At 36.8% G+C, this 25,965-nt stretch overlaps 1 protein-coding gene across 1 annotated transcript in view; it reads left to right on the top strand.

Moving 5' to 3' along the window:
* Window positions 1-25,965, top strand: part of EPHA6 (EPH receptor A6) — a 968,470-nt gene that overhangs the window by 627,879 nt on the left and 314,626 nt on the right. Inside the window, exon 7 of the mRNA XM_059688042.1 lies at window positions 11,769-11,931. Within this exon, the coding sequence (XP_059544025.1) occupies window positions 11,769-11,931 (163 nt within the window). The remainder of the gene's footprint in view (window positions 1-11,768; window positions 11,932-25,965) is intronic.

Below are 25,965 nucleotides of genomic sequence, written 5' to 3'. Positions count from 1 at the left end.
TTCGTTTGATGTACATGAAATACTGTATTACCAGTCATCTGAGGAAATTAAACATCAATGAATTAGATTATTGACTGAAAATATTGAGTTATTCAGAGCAAAATGGAATACTTCTCAATTCAAAATAATATCACTTATAATGAAAGTTTAAAATCTCTCTTTTGGGAGGTGGGACTATGTTTCTTGAAACTTGAATCATGAGTTGTAGCTCTACAGGTTAATCTTAATGAATGCCTTTGTTTTGAGTTTGAGTAAAACAAATACATTTATCATAAGGTCATAATTAATACCCATAGACAAATATAAAAAAATATTAAAGTTCCAACATGTTGACGAGATTTAAATTAGAAAGAAAAAAATGAAAAATAAATCTTCAGAAAGTTTTTTTCCTATTCTAAATGCTTGTATATTTAAATAAATTTCTGCTTCCTTTTCAATGCAAGAAGCAGCTCTTACATCACCATGTTTTGTGTGGAGTTGGACAAATGTACTACTTACTCAATATTCACAAATGGTGTTTTTCTGTGAATGCTTTTCTACAAAGCATTTTATCATATTCTACTGGTTTTCTCACTCTAGTGAAATTCTACCCATCTTATTCATTTTATTTTTTTTAATTTCTTAATCTACATTCCAAAATTAGGTAGAACTAATCAAAGCACCATGCATGTATTGCCTTTCTAGCTGATGCTAGTTCATTCAGTCATATTGTTCTAATGATTTAACTTTGAAACTGTTCAGCTGATATTTGGAATACCATTTATATTTGAAGAAGTCCACATATGTGTATAAATGTTTCCAAAGTTACTTAGTGTGTTTTCATTTCTCAGTGGCACTTATTGCTAACTTATCCTAATTTTTGTCATAAAAGTTGTTTTAACCAGCTTGTATGCAGCTACTAGAGGCCCAATGCACGAAATTTGTACAAGAGTAGCCCTTCTTTCCGCCGGCTGCCGGCACCGGCTTCCCTCTGGCACCCTGGACCTGGGCTTCCCTCGCAGCCCTGGCTTCATCCAGAAGGTCATCCCAGAAGGATGTCTGGCCTAATTATTATATTACACTTTTATTATTATAGCTATTACCTGACCTAAACTACTACCATCAGCAGGAATTTGCAAAATTTTCTAAAAAGGTTAAGTTTAAACTTAGTGTACTCCTCAAATCTACACTAATAAAAGACAAACATGCAAATTGACTGTACCTTCACTACACCCCAAGCCACCCACCAGCCAATGAGAGTGACTATATGCAAATTAACCCAACCAAGATGGCGGTCGGCAACCACGGAGCTAAGCAGGAGGCTTGATTACCCCAATGATGGAGGAAGCCAAGCTTCCAGCCTGCCGTGGCCGGCTCTGAGCTCCACTGAAGGCAACAAAGTTTCAATTATAGAAGGTAAATAAACCCCAGATACCTGCTTTCAGCCGGCCGTGGCCACAGAACTGGAGCGAGCAGGAGGCATGGGTTGCCCCTGGCAATGGAGGAAGCCAAGCTTCCCTCCTGCCCGTCCTGGCAGGCTCTGAGCTCCTCTCAAGGCTACCAAGTTTCAATTATAGAAGGTAAATAAATCCCAGAATAAACAAAAAAGAAAAAAAGGAGAGGCTAGGATCTTCCGTCACCGGGGGAGCTTGGCCAGCCTAAAAACGCCTCTCAGCCCCTCACCCAGACTGGGCAGGCACCCCAGTGAGGACCTCCCACCCTAAAGGGGGTGTGACCAGCCTGCAAACACCCATCAGCCCCTCACCCAGGCTGGCCAGGCATCCCAGCGGGACCCCCACCCTGATCTGGGACACCCTTCAGGGCAAACCAGCCAGCCCCCACCCATGCACCAGGCCTCTATCCAATATAATAATGCTATATAATAAAAGGGTAATATGCAAATTGACCCTAACAACAGAATAACTGGGAATGACTGGTCACTATGACACACACTGACCACCAGGCGGCAGACACTCAGTGCAGGAGCTGCCCTCTAGTGGTCAGTGCGCTCCCACAGGGGGAGCTCTGCTCAGCCACAAGACAGGCTGACGGCTGCCAGTACAGCAGTGGTGGTGGGAGCCTCTCCCGCCTCCTCAGCAGCACTAAGGATGTCCAACTGCAGCTTAGGTCTGTTCCCCGCTGGCAAATGGACATCCCCTGAGGGCTGCTGGGCTGCCAGAGGGATGTCTGGCTGCCAGCTTAGTCCAGATACCCCGGGGAGCAGGCCTAAGCCAGCAGGTGGCCATCCCCCGAGGGGTCCCAGACTGCCGAGTGCACATATTTTTGTGCACCGGGCATCTAGTATTCTTATAATAATTATAATCTTTTTTTCATTTCCCCCTTTTAAATAAAATAGTTTACCCATCCTTGATATTCCAACAAATAGGAATTCCTTAAATGGCTTATTCTCAGCTACGTACATTTTCTCCTTTTTTGCCTGCATGTTATTTACTGTCACTGAACTTATAATTCTTATAAATTATTTTTTAAAACTTTAAAAATGAATGAGCAATTTAAAGGTATTTGTTTATGATATACTTTTAAGAAAAGCATTTACGAATTTTGAGATGGAAGTACTTCCTTCAGAAACAGGCATCAAGCTTTAAACACTTAATTTTTGTTTGAGCATCATTATAAGTAAGAGCAATAAAGCCCAGAAGAAAAATCTATATTCAATCTATAGCAAGGTAGGTTACACAAAGACAGATGGGAAAGCAAACACTGTATAAATATTAAGACATATCCATTAAAAGATATTTCAGTACAAATATGAAGTTTTTTTCAAGTGTACTGTTTTGTAAAATATTTTTGGCAAGTAAAATCTTGGCTGTTCTCCACACTGTTCCTAAGAAAACGAGCCAGCTATACAGACATAATATTATTGCATTTTTATTACAGAAATACTAAAAGGTAGTAAAAGAGGTTTTCTCACATCTCATTTGAATTGTCATTAATATATTTTGAACTAATTTTAAACTGCTAAAACAATATATATAACTTAAAAATTAAATTGATAGAGCAATTAATTTGTTAATTTCTTTATTCTATCATTTGGCTAATATGTTATGAGAGCCTACAATATGTTACCCACATTACATTAAGTAGTGGGAATATAGTGGTTAATAGGCAAGCAAATGACATATAACATTTTTATTTTTTTAATATATTTTTATTGATTTCAGAGAGGAAGGGAGAGGGAGGGAGAGATAGAAACATCAGTGATGAGAGAGAATCATTGATTGGCTGTCTCCTGCACAGCCCCTACTGAGGATGGAGCCCACAACCCAGGCATGTGCCCTTGATGGGAATCAAACCCGGGACTCTTTAGTTCACAGGCTGACGCTCTATCCACTGAGCAAAACCGGCTAGGGCAGACATCCAACATTTTTAAAAAGACTTCTTATAGCATCTGCAGGACTAATTTAAGGAACAAGCCTATTATTGCCCTATATTAAATTCATCACCTATTGACAATGGCTTCTTAAAGAAAGAAATATGCTCTTATACATCTGCTGTAGCCTGTATAGTGTTTTACACGTTGTTTTGCTTTTTTCTTACAACAAGCCTGCCCTTTTGAGATAGTATAACCTTCTCAGTTTTCATAAATGAAAATTAGAATTCCATTGATCTGATCCTAACATCAGTGTTTCCTAAGGGACCCACTGTAATAATTTGCCATTTTCCCTAACAGTAATTTTACCCACTATTTCAAGCAGTTAATGATCTGCATATGTTATCTGCTTTCTGAAAATCAGTTATGAATGCTTAATTCTAGACCAATATTTTTCTACCTCGGTGCCATCTCCTACTCTTGCTCAACATTTACTATTCAAAGAATGCATTTAATTTTCATTTTTGGTGAAATAAGGTACACATCAGAAGGACTATAAGAAAAAATCACTTGAATGTATTTCAAAGTGATTTGGGTTATCTCCTGTTTGGGAATACTGGGGATAATCAAGAGTTGATTGTAGTAAATTATAGCCATGGGATACTAAATGGCACTTCTCCAAAAGTGCAGTCAGAAAGTAGTTGTGTACCTAGAATGTCTACTTCTACATTTTTATTACTTATGCATAATTTGTCTTTTTTTTAAATTATAAAAGTAGCCATTTTTTACCTAAGAAAATATTTCAGAACACTTCACCTAATAGGTTAGAACAACCTACCAATTAGCTTCTTAACCCCTTCTCTCCCCAAATTAAAATCTCCGTCTGTGTATTTAGATGAATGTGAGAAATGAAAGTAACTCTCTTGGTAACCAACAACAGAACCCAACTCCAGTGATTATTTAAGGATGCCAGAATGTAGAATCCAAGGCAGAGCAGACCATCCCAGGTTCAGTAAAGCAGCAATGAAGAAAGATGAGGTTATTTAACCTCAATACAGTTTCTCTTTCTGTATCTCTTCTTTGTGGATTCCATTTCATTGGAGGAGAAATCTCTAATTATTCTAGCTTGCTTTTATCTCTGGGCAATCAGCTTTGTTGAGGACAGTCCCATCTTTCCCTGACGGTGTTGTTAACTTAGATCTGGATGCAGAAGAATCAGTGTGAGCTGCAAACCTTCCCAATTTGTGCTCCTACATTGGAGCAGCAGGTTTAGTAGTCCAGCTCCTGATGACATGTGACCAGAGCTGCACCAAATATCCCCTATGTTAAATAATCCAAGTATACCTTTGTGGATATCAATCAATAGACATTTATTAAACACTGTCTACGCATCCAACAAGTGTCATTTATGTCCGTGTTTAATATTTTATTGTTTTCTCAGGAATCTGTAGTTTCTGTCTCCTAGCCAGTAAAACAAGAACTTTATTAGAACATTGCTTTAAAAAAATGATTGTGGTAGTAGAGTGCTAATTTTAATGGCACTTGCACATACTACTGTCTATTTTAACTTGGAATGACTTAAAAGGATACAGAAAAATCCAGCCCAGCCAGCGTGGCTGAGTGTGAACCTGGAGGTCTCAGTTGGATTCCCAGTCGGGGCACGTGACTGCATTGCGGGATCCCCCATAGGGGACGTACAAGAGGCACCCGATCAATGGTTCTTTTTCATCATTGATGTTTCTTTCCCTCTCCCTTCCTCTCTGAAATCAATAAAAAATATATTTAAAAAGAAAAATCCAACAATCCGTTAATTGTCCTCCTAGTACTGTTCTGTGAATAAGGCCAGGCAGGTTACCTTTATACATCTAAAGTTCTAAAAGACACTCCTGGACTTCATCAAACAAATTCCATTCCCAACTCTAGCCATTTCATGTACCTTGAAAGATTGGGTGAGTTATAATAAGCCCACCTGGTTTCCTAGAATCTGTCTATATAATATAATATCAAAAGAATAAAAATAAAAGCAGAATTATTGGAAGTGTTAACCATAGTAGAAAATAATATTATGTTTGAAATAACTAGTTAAAATTCATGTTGAAAATTGCTTCTGCCATTGAGGAGCTATTTATATAAAAGTATTTTAATGCCATCAAATCATTACTCTATGGTTCACAGGATATCTTAAATGTAAAGTTATTTCTATTGATTAGCTGGCCAAAACACAAAGTATTAAATAAATGACCTTGACTCAAAGTCTAATGTATACATATACTTCCCTTGGACATACCTTCCTAAACTGAGTATAGTGAAAAAGCACAACTGAATGGAAGCCACTGATTAGTTATATGACTTGCTTTGGTAAAATACTTATTCTTTCTGGACAAGTTTCATCATATACTAAGTGAGAATAAAAATATTACCAGTTCTTTTTGCTTCACAAGATTATTATTGTATTAAATAAAGAATGTGTGTGAAAATAACTAATAAGTTGTAAATCATTGCATAAATCATCATTGTTATGATTGCTGATTATATATATATATATATATATATATATATATATATATATAGCTGTAGAAAAAAAGTCTACAGCTCAGCTGGTGTGGCTCAGTGGTTGAGCATTGACCTATGAACCAGAAGTTCCTGGTTTGATTCCTGGTCAGGGCACATGCCTGGATTGCGGCCTCCATCCCCCACAGGGGACGTCCTCTCCCTTCCTCTCTGAAATAAATAAAAATATATTTAAAAACAAAGAAAAAGAAAAAAAAGGCTACAACATAATTTTAATAACATATATGATCCTATTCATTTAAAATTAAAAATATAAAACAAAGAGGTAATACATTATAGAAATTCCACTGGACCCAAAGACTTTAAGAGAAAGAAAACCAGCTAAAAGATGACCACTATGCATACCTGTTGAATCTACTTCCATAACGGAGAATGGTAAACTCAAGAGAGTAAGATAGGAGTGATGAGAATGAATCACAGCAGAGGAGAGGAGACTTGTATTTCTCACATAAAAATATAGAATTTAATTGCTTAGGTAGAACTTTGGTGATTATGTAAGCTAAATCTACTAGAGTACCCTAGAATCTTACACATAGTAAACATTCAATGAATGTGTGTGAAATAAATGAATTTTCTATATGAGTAAATCAAAGTCTTGAAGGTGATTTAGCAAAGTACATAATAGAACTAGAACCAAGATAAAGACCAAAAAAAGAGAATTCCAATCCAGAATTCTCTGCATGCTGCCTTCTTTTTATATATGCCATGTTTCCTCTCATTGTAGCCAGAAACAGCCATAAAAACTGGGAATCTGAGCCTTTCTCTTCATTGTTACAGTTTCAGATTGGATGCTAACAGGGCCCAGAGTCTAGTAAGAGAATCTCTTTTAGTTACTGTGAAGAGTTGACACTGACAGAGATAAAGCTAGGTTCAGAATTCTAGGTAAAAGAAAGGTTCAATGTGACAGATTAGACTCCCAGAAAAGCCTCGATTTCTATCAGCTGGGAAGGAGCAAAGAAATTAAACTACAGAATCTGTCCCCAGGAAGAGAACCAAAAGAAAAGGTGAACATCTCTAGACAACAATACATATGCCTCCTACTTAACAATGCCCTATGTTCATACTGTTAGCTTCTGAACTATTTCTTAATATACGTGGATTCATATATAGGAATTGTATATGTATTTATTTGAGGAAATAATATAGATAACAATATATCAAAGTGCATTGTTACTAAATTTTTTATCCATAATTAGTGTTATTATCTGTGTTATCCAAGGAGAGGTAATACAAGCTATTTCACTTTCAACATGCATTAATGCAGAAGACCAGCTGTGCTCTCAGGAATGAGCACCCACTGTTCTAGCCACAGGCTAGTGTGTTTTGCAACCCATGAGGTTATGCCTTTGGAGCGTCACTTTATGCCATTTACTTACTGCTTGACAACCTGCCTTGACTCAAACCTGTGCACATAATAATCATGGGTCTGCCACAAAAAATTAAAAATCATAGATTTTTGGAAATAAATAAATTCTTAGAAATTATTAATAATATTAATAATGTATAAAAACTTAATGGAGTATAAGTAGTGCAGTATTTTGAATTTGTAGATTTATATTATGTATTTGAAAATGCATATATTTGACCCTTAAACAAGGTGGGGGTTTGAAATGCTGACCCTTGGGCAGTAGAAAATTTGCGTATTTGACTCTCCAAAAACTTAATTATAATCATTCCTTGGTATCCAGGGGTGACTGGTTCCAGGATCTCATACATACCAAAATCCTCAGTTACTCAAAGGCCTTTATTTAAAATTCTCTAGAACAATGTATTCTGTAGGCCCCCTAACTCCAAGGATCCCAAACCACAGATCAAAAATACTATTTTCAATCCATGTTTGCTTTAATCCATAGTTGCAAAAACCAGGATATGAAGGTATATTTATTGAAAACATCCAAGTATAAGAGGACCTGCCTTGTTCAAACTCATGTTGTTCAAGGGTCCACTGTACTGAAAACTAATGAGTTAATCATGAAACACAAGAAGTTAGAAGACAGCATAATTAACAAAAGGGAAATAGAAAGAAGTAAGAAAATAATTTATAGTAAGAACAGATATTTAAAGTAGTAGAAAATAGAGAAATAATCAGAGAGCTAAACAAAGCCAAACGTTGATTCAAACCTCTAGAAAGCTTGACACAAAAAAAATACAAAAAGAAATAATATTAAGACTGAGCAGAGGATATTATATGGATTTAACAAACATGAAAAACATATAAGAGAGTTTTATGAACAGTAAAATGTATTACCTAGCAAAGTTGAAGATGCACGTGCCATACAACTAGCAATTCCATCACGGTAAACTCCAGAAAGATTCACACACCCTGTTCAAGCATGTTCTGCATTCAGCCTGCCAGGATGAATAGAGAGATCCGGGTGGCTCTGTGGCAAAGCGTAGTCTCTACCTGGTAACAGTTACATTGAACTGGAGTTGATGTGTCAGCAATAAGTTAATTAGCCCAAATCCTGGGACAAGAGTGCCTATGCTTGTCATGGGTAAGTGCTAATTTGGTTTCCCAGGAGCTTGGCAACCCCAGGAGGAGAGAGGGCTGCTATGCACTGGGAGGAGGAACTTTGGTGCCTGCTGCTTTCTGAGCCCCCTCCTCAGCATGCTCAGAGGTAGCAAGATGTGAGACAAGGCAGCAGCCACCACACTACTGTGATTTAGGCTGAGGAACCAGATAGGCACACTTCCTACCTGAGGATGTTTATTCCAGGGATGTAGCTGCAAATGCACTTTTGTATCTAACAGCAGGAATGGAAAAAGCTGTTTGCAAAAGGTGTCCTTTACTCCCTGAAACTTCACTAAGTAAGAAATTACTATTCCCCTGTGTTTTGGTGAAGCAACAAAGACATAACAGATCATTATGGGGCCATTCTGAGAGCAAATTTTTGCGTTTGTATCTTCTCTTCTCTCTATGAGGATAAGACTGAATTCTTTTTTCCATGCTTTAAAATTCTTCTCTCAGTCATCACTTCAAAATACACCATAACTCTTATGTTGCAGAAAATTTTGTGAACGGCGGAATCTTTTCTTCTTGTATGTGAGACTGAAAAAATCCAAAACGTTTTGAAAATTTCACCAGAAATTATATTATCTCTTCTACTAGTACACATTTTTTTTCAGCAATATGGGTTTTGTACCCCAAGTTATAAAGACCTTGATTTTAGAAAATCCTTCTGTAAGCCCAGTGGTCGGCAAACTGTGGCTCATGAGCCACATGCAGCTCTTTGGCCCCTTGAGTGTGGCTCTTCCTAAGCCTTAGGAGTACCCTAATTAAGTTAATAACAATGTACCTACCTATATAGTTTAAGCTTAAAAAATTTGGCTCTCAAAAGAAATTTCAATTGTTGTACTGTTGATATTTGGCTCTGTTGACTAATGAGTTTGCCGACCACTGCCTTAGCAGATGATTGCTGCCATCAATATTTTATAGATTTTATTTCCTTGGATTTTATGCTAGGTGGATATTTATATACTTTCTAATCTCAAAACTACCTAGAGATAAGTTGACATTTGTCTGTTTTGTCTTTTTATTTAAAATTTGCTGTTATTCACTCATATTTTCTTTATACTTCATGTTTAATAAACAGATCTATTATTGGGGGTATAGGGAAAATTCAATTCCTCAGCTAGACACAGAATAACCATGTGGCATATAAGATTCTGACAAATAAAGCCATAAAAATTTTAAATGATCTTTAAGATGAGGATTTTTTTTTCTCAAAACTAGCTTAAGGGAAAGAATTTTCATAGTTCTAAATCTTAAAGCATCACAAGCAAATAAAAATGCAGTTTGATACATTTTACATGTGTGTAGATTTTTATAACTTCACTTGTTAGTTTGGAAGATCTCCTGAACAAGAGATTTTCAGAAAAAGGCTAAATTTTGATGAGTATATTATAGATAGAATTTAAGCATTGAATGAGTGCTTCAGTTAATGATTTGAAAGTCGCTTCCATCCCTGAGAAAACTTCTATCTTCATATTAATCATAAAAATAGTGCCTAATTAACTTAAGGGTCTGTGGCCTAATTTGACCTATGAATTGCAAAGAGTTGTTCATACAAATACAACTTTTTTCAGACAAGTTATAAAATCCTATCAAATAAAGAGGGAATATGCTAATTGACCTTCACACTGTCACAAAGATGGCAGCACCCACAGCCAATAAGGAGGGACTATGCTAATTAACTGTCCCACCCTCAAGATGGTGGTGCCCACAGCCAAAGATGGCTGGTAGGGGAGGGCAGTTGGGGGCAATAGGGCCGGCAGGGGAGCAGTTAGGTGTCGATCAGGCTGGCAAGGGAGTGGTTGGGGGTGATCAGGCTGACAGGCAGAAGCAGTTAGGGACAATCAGGCAGGCAGGCAGGCGAGCGGTTGGGAGCCAGCAGTCCCGGATTGTGAGAGGGATGTCTGAGGGGTCCCAGATTGGATAGGGTGCATGCTGGACTGAGGGACAACCCCCCAAGTGTATGAATTTCATGCACTAGGCCTCTAGTATAATTATAAAGTTATTAAATAACTAGAGGCCAGGTGCATGAATTTGTGCACCAGTGGGGTCCCTCAGCCTGGCCTGCGGGGTCAGGCCAAAACCAGCTCTCCAACATCCCCTGAGGGGTCCCAGATTGCGAGAGGGTGCAGTCCAGGCCAGGGGACTCCACTGGTGCACGATTGGGACTGGGGAGGGATGTGGCAGGTTGGCCAGCCAGGGAGGGACTGCGGGAGGGCTCCAGGGCATGTCCGGTCCACCTTGCTCAGTCCCGCAGCAGCAAGCTAACCTATTGGTCAGAGCATCTGCCTCCTGTGGTCAGTGCATGTCATAGCAAACAGTTGAGCAGCCTTAGCATATCATTAGCATACTATGCTTTGATTGGTTGAACGGATGACCGGACACTTAGCATATTAGGCTTTTATTATATAGGATAACACTATACAAAAACAGTTTAAAGTTTAATTTGTCTCACCAGCAGCATATTGTTTAGTCACTTATATGCACAGGTCAAATTAAATACCCTGCTCTTAGGTGGGAGTCATTTTATAAAACCCTGACAGGCTTGATCACTCAGTCAGCTGCAGCAAGTCAATCTGCTGTTAGTGAGGAGATGTAGTTTGGCAGTTAACTGCAGCCTCCAGGCCTGCCTATGATTCCAAAAGTGTGGTAAACCTTTCATACCTTCCTACGTCTTCGATGCTCCTTCAGGAGCACACTATATTTAAATCTATCTTACAATCACTAATGTGTACATCTTTAAAAATAAACTGTGGTGTCTGGGACAGGAGTCAATTCGCTCTCCCATGTTTACGGTTTCATGTTTTCAGTTGACTCAACTTGAGTTGTTAGTACTGGGGAATCACTGAGTTTCAGGACCAACCAATTGATTTGGGATAAAAGATTTTGAACTTTAAAAAGCAATTAATTTATGTTTCCTTTCACCCACAGGTCTACCCACGGATAGCGCCGGCATTTTGGCACTACCTGCGGGTAGAAGTGAGTAGCGAGTATTTGACTTCTCCCACCCTCGCTCCTGGCCCTCTGTTGGTGTGGTCTGATCTGATGTGCCCAGTCTGCTCAAGATGCAGCTGCCATTCTGTGTAAACATGCTCTCACACCACCATGCCTCAGAGTTGGGTCAAAAATCCAAATCACCGAGAACACAAGTGAAGTTTATATAAGATTAATCATCCTTCTTAATAAATTTCCAAATCAAGACCATATCATATGTATACTAATGATAAATAAGTGCTAAATTATAGAAAACCATAATTATACCTCTTTTTAATCAACACTTTGATATTCTGGGCATATTCCTCAGCTTAACTTTGTATGCACCTAGGAAAAATTAGAATAACTGCATCATTTGCATTCTCTTCTTTTCTGCCGTAGGAGCATGAGCAGCTCACCTATTCCTCCACGAGGTCCAAGGCCCCCAGTGTCATCATTACCGGTCTCAAGCCAGCCACCAAGTACATATTCCATATCCGAGTGAGGACCACAACAGGATACAGTGGCTACAGTCAGAAGTTTGAATTTGAAACAGGAGATGAAAGTAAGTTTCACACAAGGTATAGAGTAAGATGTTCATTTAGTACCATTCCAATAGTGAAGATCTAATATGCTGATAGTTAAAAACCTAATGTCCCAAAATTTTAATAGTCTTATCAAACAGGATTCTGTTCATGCAAATGGTCATACGGCCATATTGATTAAAGTTTTACTGTTATCCATGTAATATGACCCCAATATGTCTCTTCATGCAGAATTCATCACTTACACTATAACACAGATTCTCAGTAGGTGGTGTTAGCCTAAATGGTCTTCAGTGTTGTCATCATAATATGAGGCTAGTGAAAACTTGGGAGAGAATAAAGTCATGAGAAAATGATTTTAGGAGGTTTTTCAATATTTTGCAGCTTTGGCTTATCTCAGTTACACCATCGAAATGCACATTATAAGTTTAAATGTAGATGCATGGGCTTAATTAGAAATTCAAATGAGTTCCATAGCCCCAAATCACTGACAACCAAAATGGGAGATGAGGGACTGAGGTATTTCAACATCACATAATGTATGTGTTGAAATGTCTTACTCATTCTAAGCCCACCTCCACCACTGAATTCTTTTTTGGGCTTTAATATTCATCTTACTGCTCTCTTTGTATATGGGTGGCTCTTGCAATGTTCCTGATTAGAAAAATGTCTAAATATCTAGTCATCATTGATAAGAATTCAAAAATAGAGAATTTATTATAAAATTCTTTATGAATAATGGCAATAATAGCTACCATTTATTGAGCCTCTAAAAATACCAGAAATGATGTGAAGTATTTACATGTATTATCTCATTTAAACTTTTTACCCTTCAAAGAGACAAGTATTATTTTCCTAAATTAACTTGTAAGAAAACAAAAGCCTAGAGAAATTGAGCCATTTGTTTAGATTCATGCAACTGGTAAGAAACTAAGCTAATATTTTAGGGAGGTGGTCTGTACTCTTAATTGCTCCATTATCTTGCCAAGTCCTTTCATTTGAATTATTAATAATGCTAATGGTAAGACCACTAATTAGGCTACATTTTTTTCTCTAGTTCATCACTTCCTCAAAGTGAAGCTACTTGGGTTTCAAATTCTGTGATGGAGCAAATGTTTTGTTTGTTATTTTTACGCTGATGAACAATATTGATACATAAGAAATTCTTTGGTATAACTATATCTAACGAAAGAGTGAAAAAAGCACTGACTTGTTTAATTAAGAAGGAACACAGTGTTGGGAGAGTAAACTAATGAGTAAAAAGAATACTTATGTTTAACATCAGTGATAGTTATTTATAATTCTGCCGGAGACTACTGTCTTTTCAAGCTAGAAATTATTGGGACAAGAGTGTAATTATCACAAAGCATAGCTCCATAATAAAAAGCAATATTAAAATACCCGTTCCTGCTATGTTCTGTTGGCTATTTTTTTCTGACCACGTGTCAAGACTTAGACTAGGTTCAAAGCTAAGGATGCAACTCAAGGCAAGTTTGCTCCAGGGAGAAGTCTCATCATCGTCCTATCACAACTATATCTATTTCCTCCCTGCACCCAGTTCTCTTACTATATTTTACATAGGAAGAAATTAACCTAACTTCTCAAAAGTATGACATTTTGAATATTATTTCATTGAGTTATAAATACACTCCCAGACAAACTCATAGGCCTAAGGTTAAATAAGTCATTTGTGTTCATCTGGCACTTTTAGACAAGGCAATCTAGTTAATAAGAAAACAATCAGGTCTGATCTAAATTTGATTTGATTTTAATTCTAAATTTCAACTCATACTTTTAGATGTTATATAAAAGAAAATACTTTGAAATTCCTTAGCTGAAAAGTCCTATACTCACCGGTTGGGAGCCAGCAGTCCCGGATGGACCCAGTGCAATATTTATTCTTTTGGCAAAAAATGTAGAGGACACATGTGTGCCATTCTCTGAGTGAAGTCCTGGGGATAAAAATAATAATAAGAGCTATTGCCTTCACATAATTTATAGTTTAGATTTGTGAAAGGAAAATGAAAAATGCAATATTGTATGACATGTACTTCCATAGAGTTAGGTAAAAGGTGATATGAGGCATAGAGAAGTGGCCCTAGTTCAGCACAAATGGTTCACAAAAGGTTCCTGGAGGATGAGAAATGAGGGCTCATTCCTGAAAGGGGAGTAGTAAAAAAATAGCAAGAGTACTAAGGCCTGAGACAGCATGAAAAATTAAAGAAGAGCAAATAATTTGGTATGGTTATAGTGAAGAGACATGGAAGGCAAAATGGTAGGAGCTAAAGGTGGAGAGTTATTTATACGGGGGCCAAAATGCAGGCGCTTTTCTGGCCATGTTAAGGATATTGGGCCTTATGAAGACATTGAGGAACCATAGGAGGAATTTAATCAGCAGTAACGTGACCAGTAACAGGTGTAGACTATGCCGAGCAATTTGCACAAATTACCATATTAATTCTGACAAGATTATATCTATTTTTAGAAACTTAAGTAGCTTTCCCCAAATATGATAACCAATCAGTGGATGTGAAGGATTAGAACCCTAGAACCATCTGACAAAGTCAGTAGCAGACAGCAAAAGCCACTTTCTAATTACTGATTTATAAATGTCATGAAAGTGACTTTTATTAAACCCTGGAAGAGACAGAGTGTCTGAGAAGTATCTGAAAAATGTTTGTCTAAACCTGGAGTTTGGGAACATAGAATGGCTCCCAAGTCCATTTGCAGCCTAAGGCAAAGTCATTTAAAGGATCACTTTTTATCTGGTTTCCCTTAAATTTCATTTTCAAAGCGTGCTGTTTATATCCTGAAGAGAATTTCAATGACTAATGTCATAGTAGTATATGGATAGGTTTACTATAAATTCATAGTAATTTATTATAGGTCCAATCTACTACATCAGTCTTTTTCTCTTCATACCCTCCTAGCTCATCTTTAAATTTTTATTGCTTTGTTTCTCAAATATTGTAATGTCAACTTTATTATTATGTTATCTCGTGTGTATTCTGTTTACTTAGCTAACCATATATATATATACACACACACACACACTCACACACACACACATATACATATATTAATAAAAGGGTAATATGCTAATTAGACCAGGAGACCTTCTGGACATCCTTCCGGACAAAGCCATGGTGGCAGGGCCGAGGCAGAGGCGGTTAGGGGCGATCAGGCCAGGAGGGGAGGGCAGTTGGGGGTGATCATGCCGGCAGGGGGAGCAGTTGGGGGTGAGCAGGCTGGCAGTGGGGGGCAGTTGGGGCCAATCAGGCCAGCACTTGGGATCAAGCAGGCCAACAGGCAGAGTGGTTAGGGGCGATCAGGCAGGCAGGCAGGTGAGCGGTTACGAGCCAGTGGTCCCAGATTGCGAGAGGGAGTCAGGCAGTCGGACATCCCCCAGGGGTCCTAGATTGGAGAGGGTGCAGGCCAGGCTGAGGGACACCCCCCCCATGCACAAATTTCATGCACTGTGCCACTAATATATATATATGAAGTATTTACATGTATTCTCTCATGTAAACTTTTTACCCTTCAAAGAGACAAGTATTATTTTCCTAAATTAACTTGTGAAAAAACAAAAGCCTAGAGAAATTGAGCTTTTTGTTTAGATTCATTCACCTGGTAAGAAACTAAGCTAATATTTTAGGGAGGTGGTCTGTACTCTTAATTGCTCCATTATCTTGCATATATCATATGCCTAGAGATGGGGTGTGAGTTGGGGAGAAGAGTTTAGGTACTTTCTTATTTATTGGCCTGGTTCAATTTTTTTAAATTAAGCAAAATGAAGTAGTTTACAATTTAATTCTCTAAGCCATACCTATTTTACTTGGTTCAACTTTTAGTTTGCTCATAACAAGTAAGACAATAACATAGAATATGAAGTAATTTCTTTTCAAATTCATCATGTTCGTAACACTTGTGCTCTACAAACATAGTGATATTGTGTTGTCACTATGGTGACTTCTCTTGTTCCTTTAGACCAGTGGTGGGATTTATTTCCAGAGTCAGAATATGCTAATGAAAACCAGCTAACAATGTAAAGGTTACTAATTACTATGACTGTGAGCATTATTTAAAAAGTCGCTTTAGCGCTATTGGTTTCCTTTCTCACTAAGTCTATAGAACAACCTCATTTTGGTAGTATAAATGGAGATAGGTATAGGAAAATAGATGCATAGGTAGGTAGGTAGGTAGGTAGGTAGATGATAGATAGATAGGTAGATAGGTAGATAGATATAGATAGATAGATGATAGATAGATGATAGATAGATAGATAGATAGATAGATAGATAGATAGATAGATAGATAGATAGATAGATATTCACTCATCTATAGTCACAAAAGACTTTCTGTGTTTCAATGCTGATACTTCATATGTTTGCTAATCTCTCACTGGTCTGAGGGTATAGCTAAATATTATGTCCACTGGCAGCATCCCTTGAGTGCTTAAGATGTACTAGCCTTTATATTAGGTGCTATAATTAATTCCCTGGAATGAATTTATCAAATAACAGTTAACTACACAATCAGTAGTAAGAAAATAAGAATATATAAATATTCTATGTGGATATTCATGAAAGATAGGTGGAAGATAAGTGGTAGTTAGGAGCTGTCTAATATAAGAATTTTTGCAAAAATGAAAATAAAATTCATATTATGCCATAAAGTATCAAACACACACATATATGTTCAATACAGTGCTTTTTGGACTAAAAAGATGAAAAAAACAAGAAATTTTAATAGCTTCATGTTTGTTATTTCTCTTCTTATTTTCTGGAGAAAATGTACTTTTGTCCAATGAAGAAATAGATGACAATTAAAGTTAAAAGTTATCTACATAGCAAATAATAATATCCATATTCTTATAAAGTGCTTAAAATATATTTGATTTAATCTTTAATAAACTATTGAAATTACACCCCACATATTTTAAAAAGTAATACAAATAATTTACAGATTAGGAAGTCAAATGTTTGTTCTTACTTAAAATACCACCAGATTTATCTAATACTAGAGGCCCAGTGCACAAAATTTGTGCACTAGGATGGGGGGTCCCTCAGCCCAGATTGTGAGAGGGCACAAGCCAGGCCAAGGGACCCCATTGGTGCATGATAGGGGCCGAGGAGGGACATGGGAGGTTGGCCAGCCGGGGAGGGACTGCGGGAGGGCTCCAGGGCATGTCTGGCCCATCTCGCTCAGTCCTGATCAGCTGAACCCTAGCAGCAAGCTAACCTACCGGTCCGAGTATCTGCCCCCTGGTGGTCAGTGCACGTCATAGTGAATGGTTGAGCAGCCTTAGCATATCATTAGCATATTATGCTTTGATTGGTTGAACGGATGACCAGACGACCAGACACTTCGCATATTAGGCTTTTATTATGTAGGATTCAAATGTATTTTAGACTAAGAGAAAATAATTTTATGTATGCATTTTCAAAACCAAAATAAAATATATCCTGTTAGACTGCAGACAACTTGAACATTTCACTTAAATACCGGAGAAGAGCTTGTGAAGCTATCAAAAAGAATTAGAATATACAGCTTAAAACCAAATTTTTAAAAGAAAACTGGAATTTTACATATAATAATTAGCAACTTACCTCTTTCATTGCCTAATGGTTATTCAAATGACCCTGGAGAAATACATTGCAGCAAATAAGCAATGCATTTCTTTTCTCTGGAAAGATTAATTATACATTAAATTTTAACAACATGTAAATTTAGGTTTTCACCTGTAGGCTACATAAAGCATTTTGTAGCACAAAAGCCACATATGTCAACATTTGAAAATGTGTTTTTCAAATGTTGTAACTATAGACTAGATTTGTGGTACCTATAAAAATGGTAACTATAGACTAGATTTACATCACATAAAATAAATAACCACACAAAAATCATCATGATCAACATAAAGCACCCAAACTGTAAGCTACTGAATCACAGTATTCCAAAATAGAATCTTATGCCATGTCTTACACAATTATATAAAAAAAAAGCTATGTGGATGCAAATAAATGAATTTAATCAATTACTTTTTAAAAACACTTATAATATTTGGCGATTTTTACTATGGTTTCATATTTAAGCAATTTGATTAATTTTAACAATTTATAGGTGGGAAATGATCCCAAAAATTAAGGAGCAAATTGTACCTGTAGTTTTTGTTTCATTATCTATTCTTTAGGTCTCCATTTGACTTATTTATACTCCACTTTGCATACTTAAAAACTCCAAATCATTGTGTATTTTCTACTGAATACAATGTTAATTTCTCAACAAATATTCAAGTCTCCCTTCAGTCTAATCCAAATTGACATCATTCCTGCCCTAGTTCTCTCTAGTTAGCATATACTCTGGGAAATGTATGGATGCTTTATACAAAATAAAATTCTTTAAAAAAATAGTTTTATTGATTTCAGAAAGGAAGGGAGAGGGAGAGAAAGATAGAAACATCAATGATGAAAGAGAGTCATTGATCAGCTGCCTTCTGCACACCCCCACCAGGGATTGAGCCTGCAACCGGGGCATGTGCCGTGACCAGGAATCAAGCTGTGACCTTCTGGCTCATAGATTGATGCTCAACCACTGAGCCACGCTGGCTGGGCCAAAATTTTTTCTTAATCTTTACTTCTAAGCTTCTTTTATGATTTCCAACTGGTATATTCGGAAACCTATCACATCACAAACGGTTAGTCCAGCTCACACACTGCCTGCCTTTCCTGAAGTGTTCTCAATCAGTCTAAGAGAGCATCAATCTTCCCACAGGCTTTCTGTAGTGTTTTATTGTGCAAGGGCTTTATTCTTTACTAAATTGTTAGCAATTTGAGGTCAAGGACTATAGCTTATTTATCTTTGTGTCTCAAAAGATTTCTTGCACATAATTAGTTTTCAATATGCATTTAATCAAATAAATAAAGAACATATAATTTTCCAAAGGCTAAAATATGAAAAATGGCATGTTTCCTACCGGTCTGAGAAGAAAGAATCAGATATTTTTATTTGCCACAGATAAGCAATGTTGCTTGCTTTGTTTTGGGTAACAAGATGTAACTGGCTTGAGTCATCTAGAAACATGATGCGTGCAATCTTAATATAAATTAATTGTTAATTCTAAAATTTGGGGGCACTTTAGGTAGAGTTTAATGACATTTTTGTTGTCATTTAACATATTTTCCTTCTTAAATGTCTTTTTTTAATGTCTCTATGTTTGATCCAATCTATTGGTGGAAATACAATCTGACTGCTTCAATTACTTAAGGTGAAATTAGCTAGATAATTATTAGCAGCAGTCAGAAAATTTGAAATAATTATTAATAGTGAGGCATGAAGCATAAAGAGGACCAGCTGACCCTGATGGAGTAATAAAAAAAGTTAATTAATCAAGCAGGAGGCAGATTTCATATTTATGAGTCTACCTAGAGGAGAATGAATTCCAGAACATAAGACTTTAATCTCAAATAATCTGTAGTCAATAGCACACTTTCAGTGTTGTCAGCCATAGCCATCTAAATGCAAACATCAATAGGAAAGAGGGATTTTCTAATGGTTAGATTGTGTGAATATAAATTAGACCACCTTATGAGGTAATAAAGAACCTTCATAAGAATTTATGCTGAAGCTAGTAGGATACTTGTTCAGCATGTCATAAGGGAAACCCCTGTTTTTATTTAGAAGGTGATGATGGTTTAGTGTAACCTCTAACATCAAGGTTTCATGATAACAGATAATATTTATTGAGTTCTAATTATGATTTGAGCACTGTTCTATTCTTTAGGGCTACTAAGGCATTTAACCATTCTATGGATCAGAAAAGTGAAGCACAAAGATGTTCAGTAACTTACCAGTTTCCCACAGCTAGTAAGTGTTGAAATGGGGATATCATGACATCAGGCCCTTTTCATACTAATGCTCAGAACCAGGAAGTTCCCTTTCTATCCATTCATTGTTTTTATTTTTCTTATTCAGCTTGGTCATTACTTCTAATTTTATTCATGAGTAATTTTTATTCTTACCTCTAATTCTTTACTCTCCCTTAACAAATTATATTTCTTCTCAAAATAATGGGTGTTTGAATATACACACATATTTTTCAGAAGACTATAATTATTTATAAATCATCATGCACGATGTTCAAAAAACTATGGGTGTTTTAATGAAGATTTATGGATTAATGCACATGTTGTAGACCCAGTCTTACACTCTAAAGGGGTAAAATTATGCAGATTACCTACCTGTGCAGGGATTTGATGAAGAGTAATTATTTGCATAGAAAATGGAAGTCTCCTTTTTTTCGCATTGACAAAAAAAAATATTTCACTTCAGTTTTGCCTGGTTCAAATAAAGATTTAAATGATGGGAACCAGGTTTGTGTACTGCAAGACAGATTGAAGTCTTTAATATGAAAAATATTAAAGATCATAATGTTGCTAAATGATCTGGAAAGAAATCATTAACTATTAACAGGCATTTAGACTTGTAAAATGTGCACATCAAGTGCAGTGTTATAATTTGGCTCATATCTAAAAGGGAACTAACAAACAGCAGTGGATCTACTTCTTAAAACAGAATATAGGTTTATTTATGCCAGTAATGTATAGCAACATATACAAAAATATGATTTCTTTGGGATATAAGTCCTTATCACTTGATTGGAAGTTTTTGAGATAAGGAACCTTTTCTTATTCATTTTTGAACCTCCAACATTGCTTTGCATGTGTCTGACAATTGGAAGACATTCAATGAATATCAATGAATTAATGTTACTCAGTAAATATTCAATGAATGTACATCTGTTTCAAACAAATTATATATATTTTATTATTCTACCTATAAATGTTCAGTATGTCGCTTTTATTTGTTTATTTTGTGCATGTATTAATAGCAATATGCTGAATGCTGATTGAAGGATACAAAGATTTAATTATCTAGGATGAATAAATTCTAGAAATCTAATGTAAAATATTGTGACTATATTTAATACTGTATTGTATACTTGAAATTTAATAAGAGAGTAGGTCTCAAATATCTCACCATACACACACACACACACACACACACAAATGACTATGTAAGGTGATAGATATGTTAGTTTGTGATAATAATTCTACAATGAATACTTTTATCAAAACATTATGTTGTACACCATAAATATATATAGTTATTATTTGTGAATTATACCTCAATAACGCTGGAGAAAAAAACCTCCACAAAGTTAAATAATTTATGTTCTCTGTCTTGAAGAAACTCACCACTAAACCACACTAGAGACTCTTATAAGAATTCCTTATTTATGTAATTCTCAAAGTCTAATTTTAAATTGACTTGATTTGAAATGAGATGGATTTATTTCTATCAGCCATCATATAAATTGCCTGAATTTTTCTGTCAAAATGTTTGACTTTACAACCTTGAATTCTTCTAGGGAGCAAAAATGTTTCTTAGACATTTCAATTGCCCCAAATTTAGGGAAAAACATATTAGTACTTGAGGATTTAGAGCTGTCTCCAGACGACACAAATCAGCTTTATTGACTTATAATTTGAAGTGTTTTTTTAACAGCATGTTTTAGTTGTCAGAAAAGCATCAAGATCGAAGTGAAGAACACCTAATCTCAATATAATCATATGAAGTCTATTCATAACTGCTGGTGTGATTATTAATTATGGTTAACCTTTCATTTTCATCTGTTGCACAACCATGTACTATTCGTAAACACAAGACAGGATTCGGAGTATTGTGTTGGTCAGTGGTTACTTCTGAAATCATGTCTTACTAGTGAAGTAGCAGGGGAGTTCCAGCTAGCTGTAGAGCGCTGCTAGTGGAGATACATAGCTTCTTAGAAGAAAAGGGTAGAAAGCATGATGCCAGGATAAGTTGTCCTTTGGGAAGGTACGACTGCCAGGAGGGTGCAGCGCTGGGCCTTGGTCCCCAGCTTCACTTCCTATTTCTGATTGAATTCTATGCACATGATAATTTGTCATTTTCCAGAGCTGAAAATTTGAGAGTTCAATGAAAGAGTTGTCAAAATGCCCAAATCAGATGAAAAGTATTTTATACAAAATATATAAATACTAAATATTACCTGCCTGTATAAAAACATAAACATAGTTTGAATTTTTATTTGAACAATATGAAATAAAAATAATTTTAATTTATATAATGTGACATCTTTAAAATTGGTGCTAACCCAATGCAAGTTGTCTGTTTTTGCTATATCTCATTGTGAAGCCACAATACTGAATGGACAGATTTTATAAAATACATCCAGTCAGTTCTACCAAGACCTGTGTGGAGAATTAAGAAGCAGGAGAATTAAGTTGCATTACACTTTACTTTTTCAAGAGAAACAGTATTTCAGTGAATTTAAATTGAGTAACAAGAATCCTTGGCAAAATAGCAGGAGCCTTTTAAAAGATTTAGCTGTGTGTGCACAAACCAGAGTGTGACATGCGTGAGCACATTACTGTGCTGTAACGATAGGCAAAGTTGCAGAATATGGCAACTTTACCACCAGATATAAAATAGCTGATTCACACCAACTGAATTTTATATTCTTTTATGCTTTTGAAAAACTGAGCATCCTTTAAAAAATGCTATTGCACTACAGTTATTTTTAAATTAAGTAGTTATCTTATATTTGCTGGATACAAATCCAGAGAAGACTAAATGTTTTTTCAACATCAATTTTAGCATATTTGTAAAAGGTAAACATTGCAATATTACTTACTGAAGTTAGCATATATATATGTGTGTGTGTTTGTGTATGTGTGTGTGTATTCATATATTCTGTGTTTATACACACATCCTGTTCTCATTCTGAGATACATTAAAAGAGACTTTAAAGTTAAATAAAAGTTGGCCATAAAAATGATGGGGATGGAAGGTGAGATGGGGGTGGGGTAAGAGTATTGGGGAGCTTTTGTTCTCTTATGGGTGCATGGGTGCAGGTGTAGAGATAAAAAAGAGTATGGAACTTTCTAGTAATTGAAAGAATTCCAGTAAGGCTAGATCCATGGTTCTCAAAATGTGGGCCCTGTACCAGAACCATCAGCAACATATTGGAAATGCAAATTTTCAGACCCCACCCCAGACCTACTAAGTCTGGGGTGGGTCCCAGCATTCTGTTAGCACAAGCCCTCAGCATGATCTGATGCACATACACTATAGTTAGAGACCCAGAAGTTTCCTCAGAGGACAAGGGCAGGTAGGGGTAAGGAGTGATGGGGGTGATGATCTCGGCACAGGAAATATGAGACAAAGAGCTGCAGTCTTAGGCAGGGGCCATGTACTGCCATCCCTTATCTTGTTACTGAGGCTGAAACTTCTCTCTCTTTTTCTTTTCTTTTTTTTTCTAGCTTTTTTTTCAGTTGGTTTTTTTTTTTTTTCCTTCCAGTTATCTGTAGTTTTGGAGACAAGCAAGAAGTCAGAGTGAGTTTCCCATAACTGACTGCTCTGGAACCATTGCTAACACATCTAATTATTTCCTCACCTTCATTTTATTCACACTAAAAATAAAACCTTCCAAATAACTTTTTCATTGTCACACCCATTGCTGTCATAATTTCAAAATTCCCTAGAGACAATTTTGGCCTTAAGGGTTCACCTACCGAAGGTGCTGGAACCTTGGGAATTATTAAATTCTAACACATGCTTGCCCTCTGCCAGCATGTAAGCCTGCATATTTCTCCTTGACAGTTCATATTTGGTCTCTGGACTTTCAAGACAGTGAAAAATAACCTGCTCACTGAGCCTCCTGAGGAACTGGAGCTCAGCCATCCCATCTCAGACTCTTTACAATAATTGGTCTGTTTTAGAAGTCTTAGAAATTCAGTTATCTGGGAAACTTCGTGAACCTAGATATCATAAAGGTGAAGGTGGCATGTTAGACACTGACCGCTCTGCCACACAACGATGTCACGGGCTTGTCTCAGGCTCGGTAACTTGGTTGTATGTTCTAATAGGTAAAGGCAAAATGATATATTCAATTAGACGATTCAATTGGTATTTTGGCTTATGAATATTCTTCATCCTAGACATTAATTTTTTCTCAATAAAATAAAGGAAATGAGCTAAATTATCTTCCTTTGCTCTAAGAACGGTACAGTTTCTAGTGAAGTGATTAGGGACTTAGGCCAGACCACCGTCTGCCACCCCCTATGTAGTAAGACCTACAAAAAGCAATTTAGTCTGTTTAGGCTTTAGTGTCCTCATCAGTAAACTGGAAACGTATTCATTTGTGTGTATACTGATTCATTCAAAAAATATTTTTGAGAACCCAGTCTGTACTCTGTACTAGGTGCTATTCTACCTGCTATGGACACAGCAGAAACAGACGAAGACCCTTCATATGCTAGAGAATACATTCTAGAGAGGAGAGAGGAAAACAACAAACAAATAAAAGCTACAGAGGGATGGTATGTTACCTAGTTCCCCCCTTCAGGACCCAGGTACTTACTCTCTTCACTAATGGGAGTGCTGCCATTGAAGGCTCATTACTGAATTGTTTACCAGACATTGCTGGCTCAAAAAGAGCTGCGTGCTCAGTCATTCCCTCTCCCCAGGAGCCAGGCAGATTCCAAGACTGGCCAATGTGAGGTACAAAGATTAGTCTCATTGTTCATTCAGGGCAACTTAAAAGGGCCGTCTCAGCTCAGAACTCCCTGATGTCTGCTGAGATTTTGTAGTTACCATATCACAGTTCAACTGCTCCATTTCCTCATTTTTGGTTCTCTCACTCCCCCACATGTCCATGCTGAGGTGACTCCTCAATAAAACTGCTACATGCAAAGTTCCATGGCAGAATCTGTGTCCCAGGAAACCCCATGTAAGACAGATGATGAGAGGTGCTCTGGAGAAGTGTGATGCTGAGGAGGGTAGGGAGTGCCTGCCTCCTAATGTGATCATTAAATGTTAACTACCACTATAATCCTAATGATCACTGCGAGCGAGGCCGCTGGCAAAGACTTCATGGAGGAGGGCCTTAAACTTGGCCTTGAAAAAAGGAAGACTATAAATCAGCAGAAAGAACAAGGAAATTCTTCATGATAACAACTGACTCATGCAATTCAACTTGGCAGGTACTCCGCAAATAAAGAGACAGCTAAAGAAAGCTAGTGAAGAATAATTTCGGTCAAAAACGGAAGCTTTGGACTTAACCCTGGATTTAGATCTTGACCCTATCACTTGTAGGTATCAGACTTTGGATAAGTCAATTAACCACTCTGTGCCTCAGTTTCCACATCTTAAAAAATGAGGATATGAATGCCACCCATTTTTTTTTATGTTCTTATACGTACATAATGATTCAATGCATGTGAAGTACGTAGCAGAGTTTCCAGTACGTACTCGTGTGGTTAGAGCTTGGAAATGTTGATTTTAATACTGACATTATTGGTATTTATTTTCAACCCTAAAATTCTATCATACAACTTCCAAATTGTTTTAAAACACAAAACTATATTCCTTATTATCTTCTTGCACGTAGAGATCCTATTATAGTAATCAAGTCATTGCCTGATTCTTTTCTTTGACATTTATTCTCCATGCCTATAAGCTTATGCTTAAGACTAGTTGGCTAGTCTTGGTGTTAGTTTACTTTTATAGGTGATTTACAAAGGTGAGTGGGATTCCCCAAAATGAGTTGGCCTCTAAGGCTTAAGCACTGGAGAACTGGAATCAGCCAAGAACACTCCACACTCGAACTTCTGAGATACCAGATCTTAACCAGCACAGTAGGCAAGTCAGGGAACCTCCATCAGTCCCATTACCACAACATCATTTTGTGGCTCCAGAACCATGGTCCTTCCCATTTCTATGGTAACCAAATTATTTTTGGGTTGGGCCACTTTTCTTTTAAATGCTTAAATCAATAAACGTCTCAGTGCCAACAGACAATATTGCAGAATGGTTATAAACTCACACGCTGGAACGAGGCTGTCTCTACTTAAAGTCTGATTCTACCACTTCTGTCCACATAACCATGGCAAGTCAATTAACCTCTCTGAGCCTCAGTTTCACCATCCACAATGTAGAGACAATAGTACTAT

This window comes from Myotis daubentonii, chromosome 3 (assembly GCF_963259705.1).
Source record: "Myotis daubentonii chromosome 3, mMyoDau2.1, whole genome shotgun sequence".
In the NCBI taxonomy this organism is placed as follows: domain Eukaryota; kingdom Metazoa; phylum Chordata; class Mammalia; order Chiroptera; family Vespertilionidae; genus Myotis; species Myotis daubentonii.
This window is presented reverse-complemented; position numbering and strand designations above follow the sequence as displayed.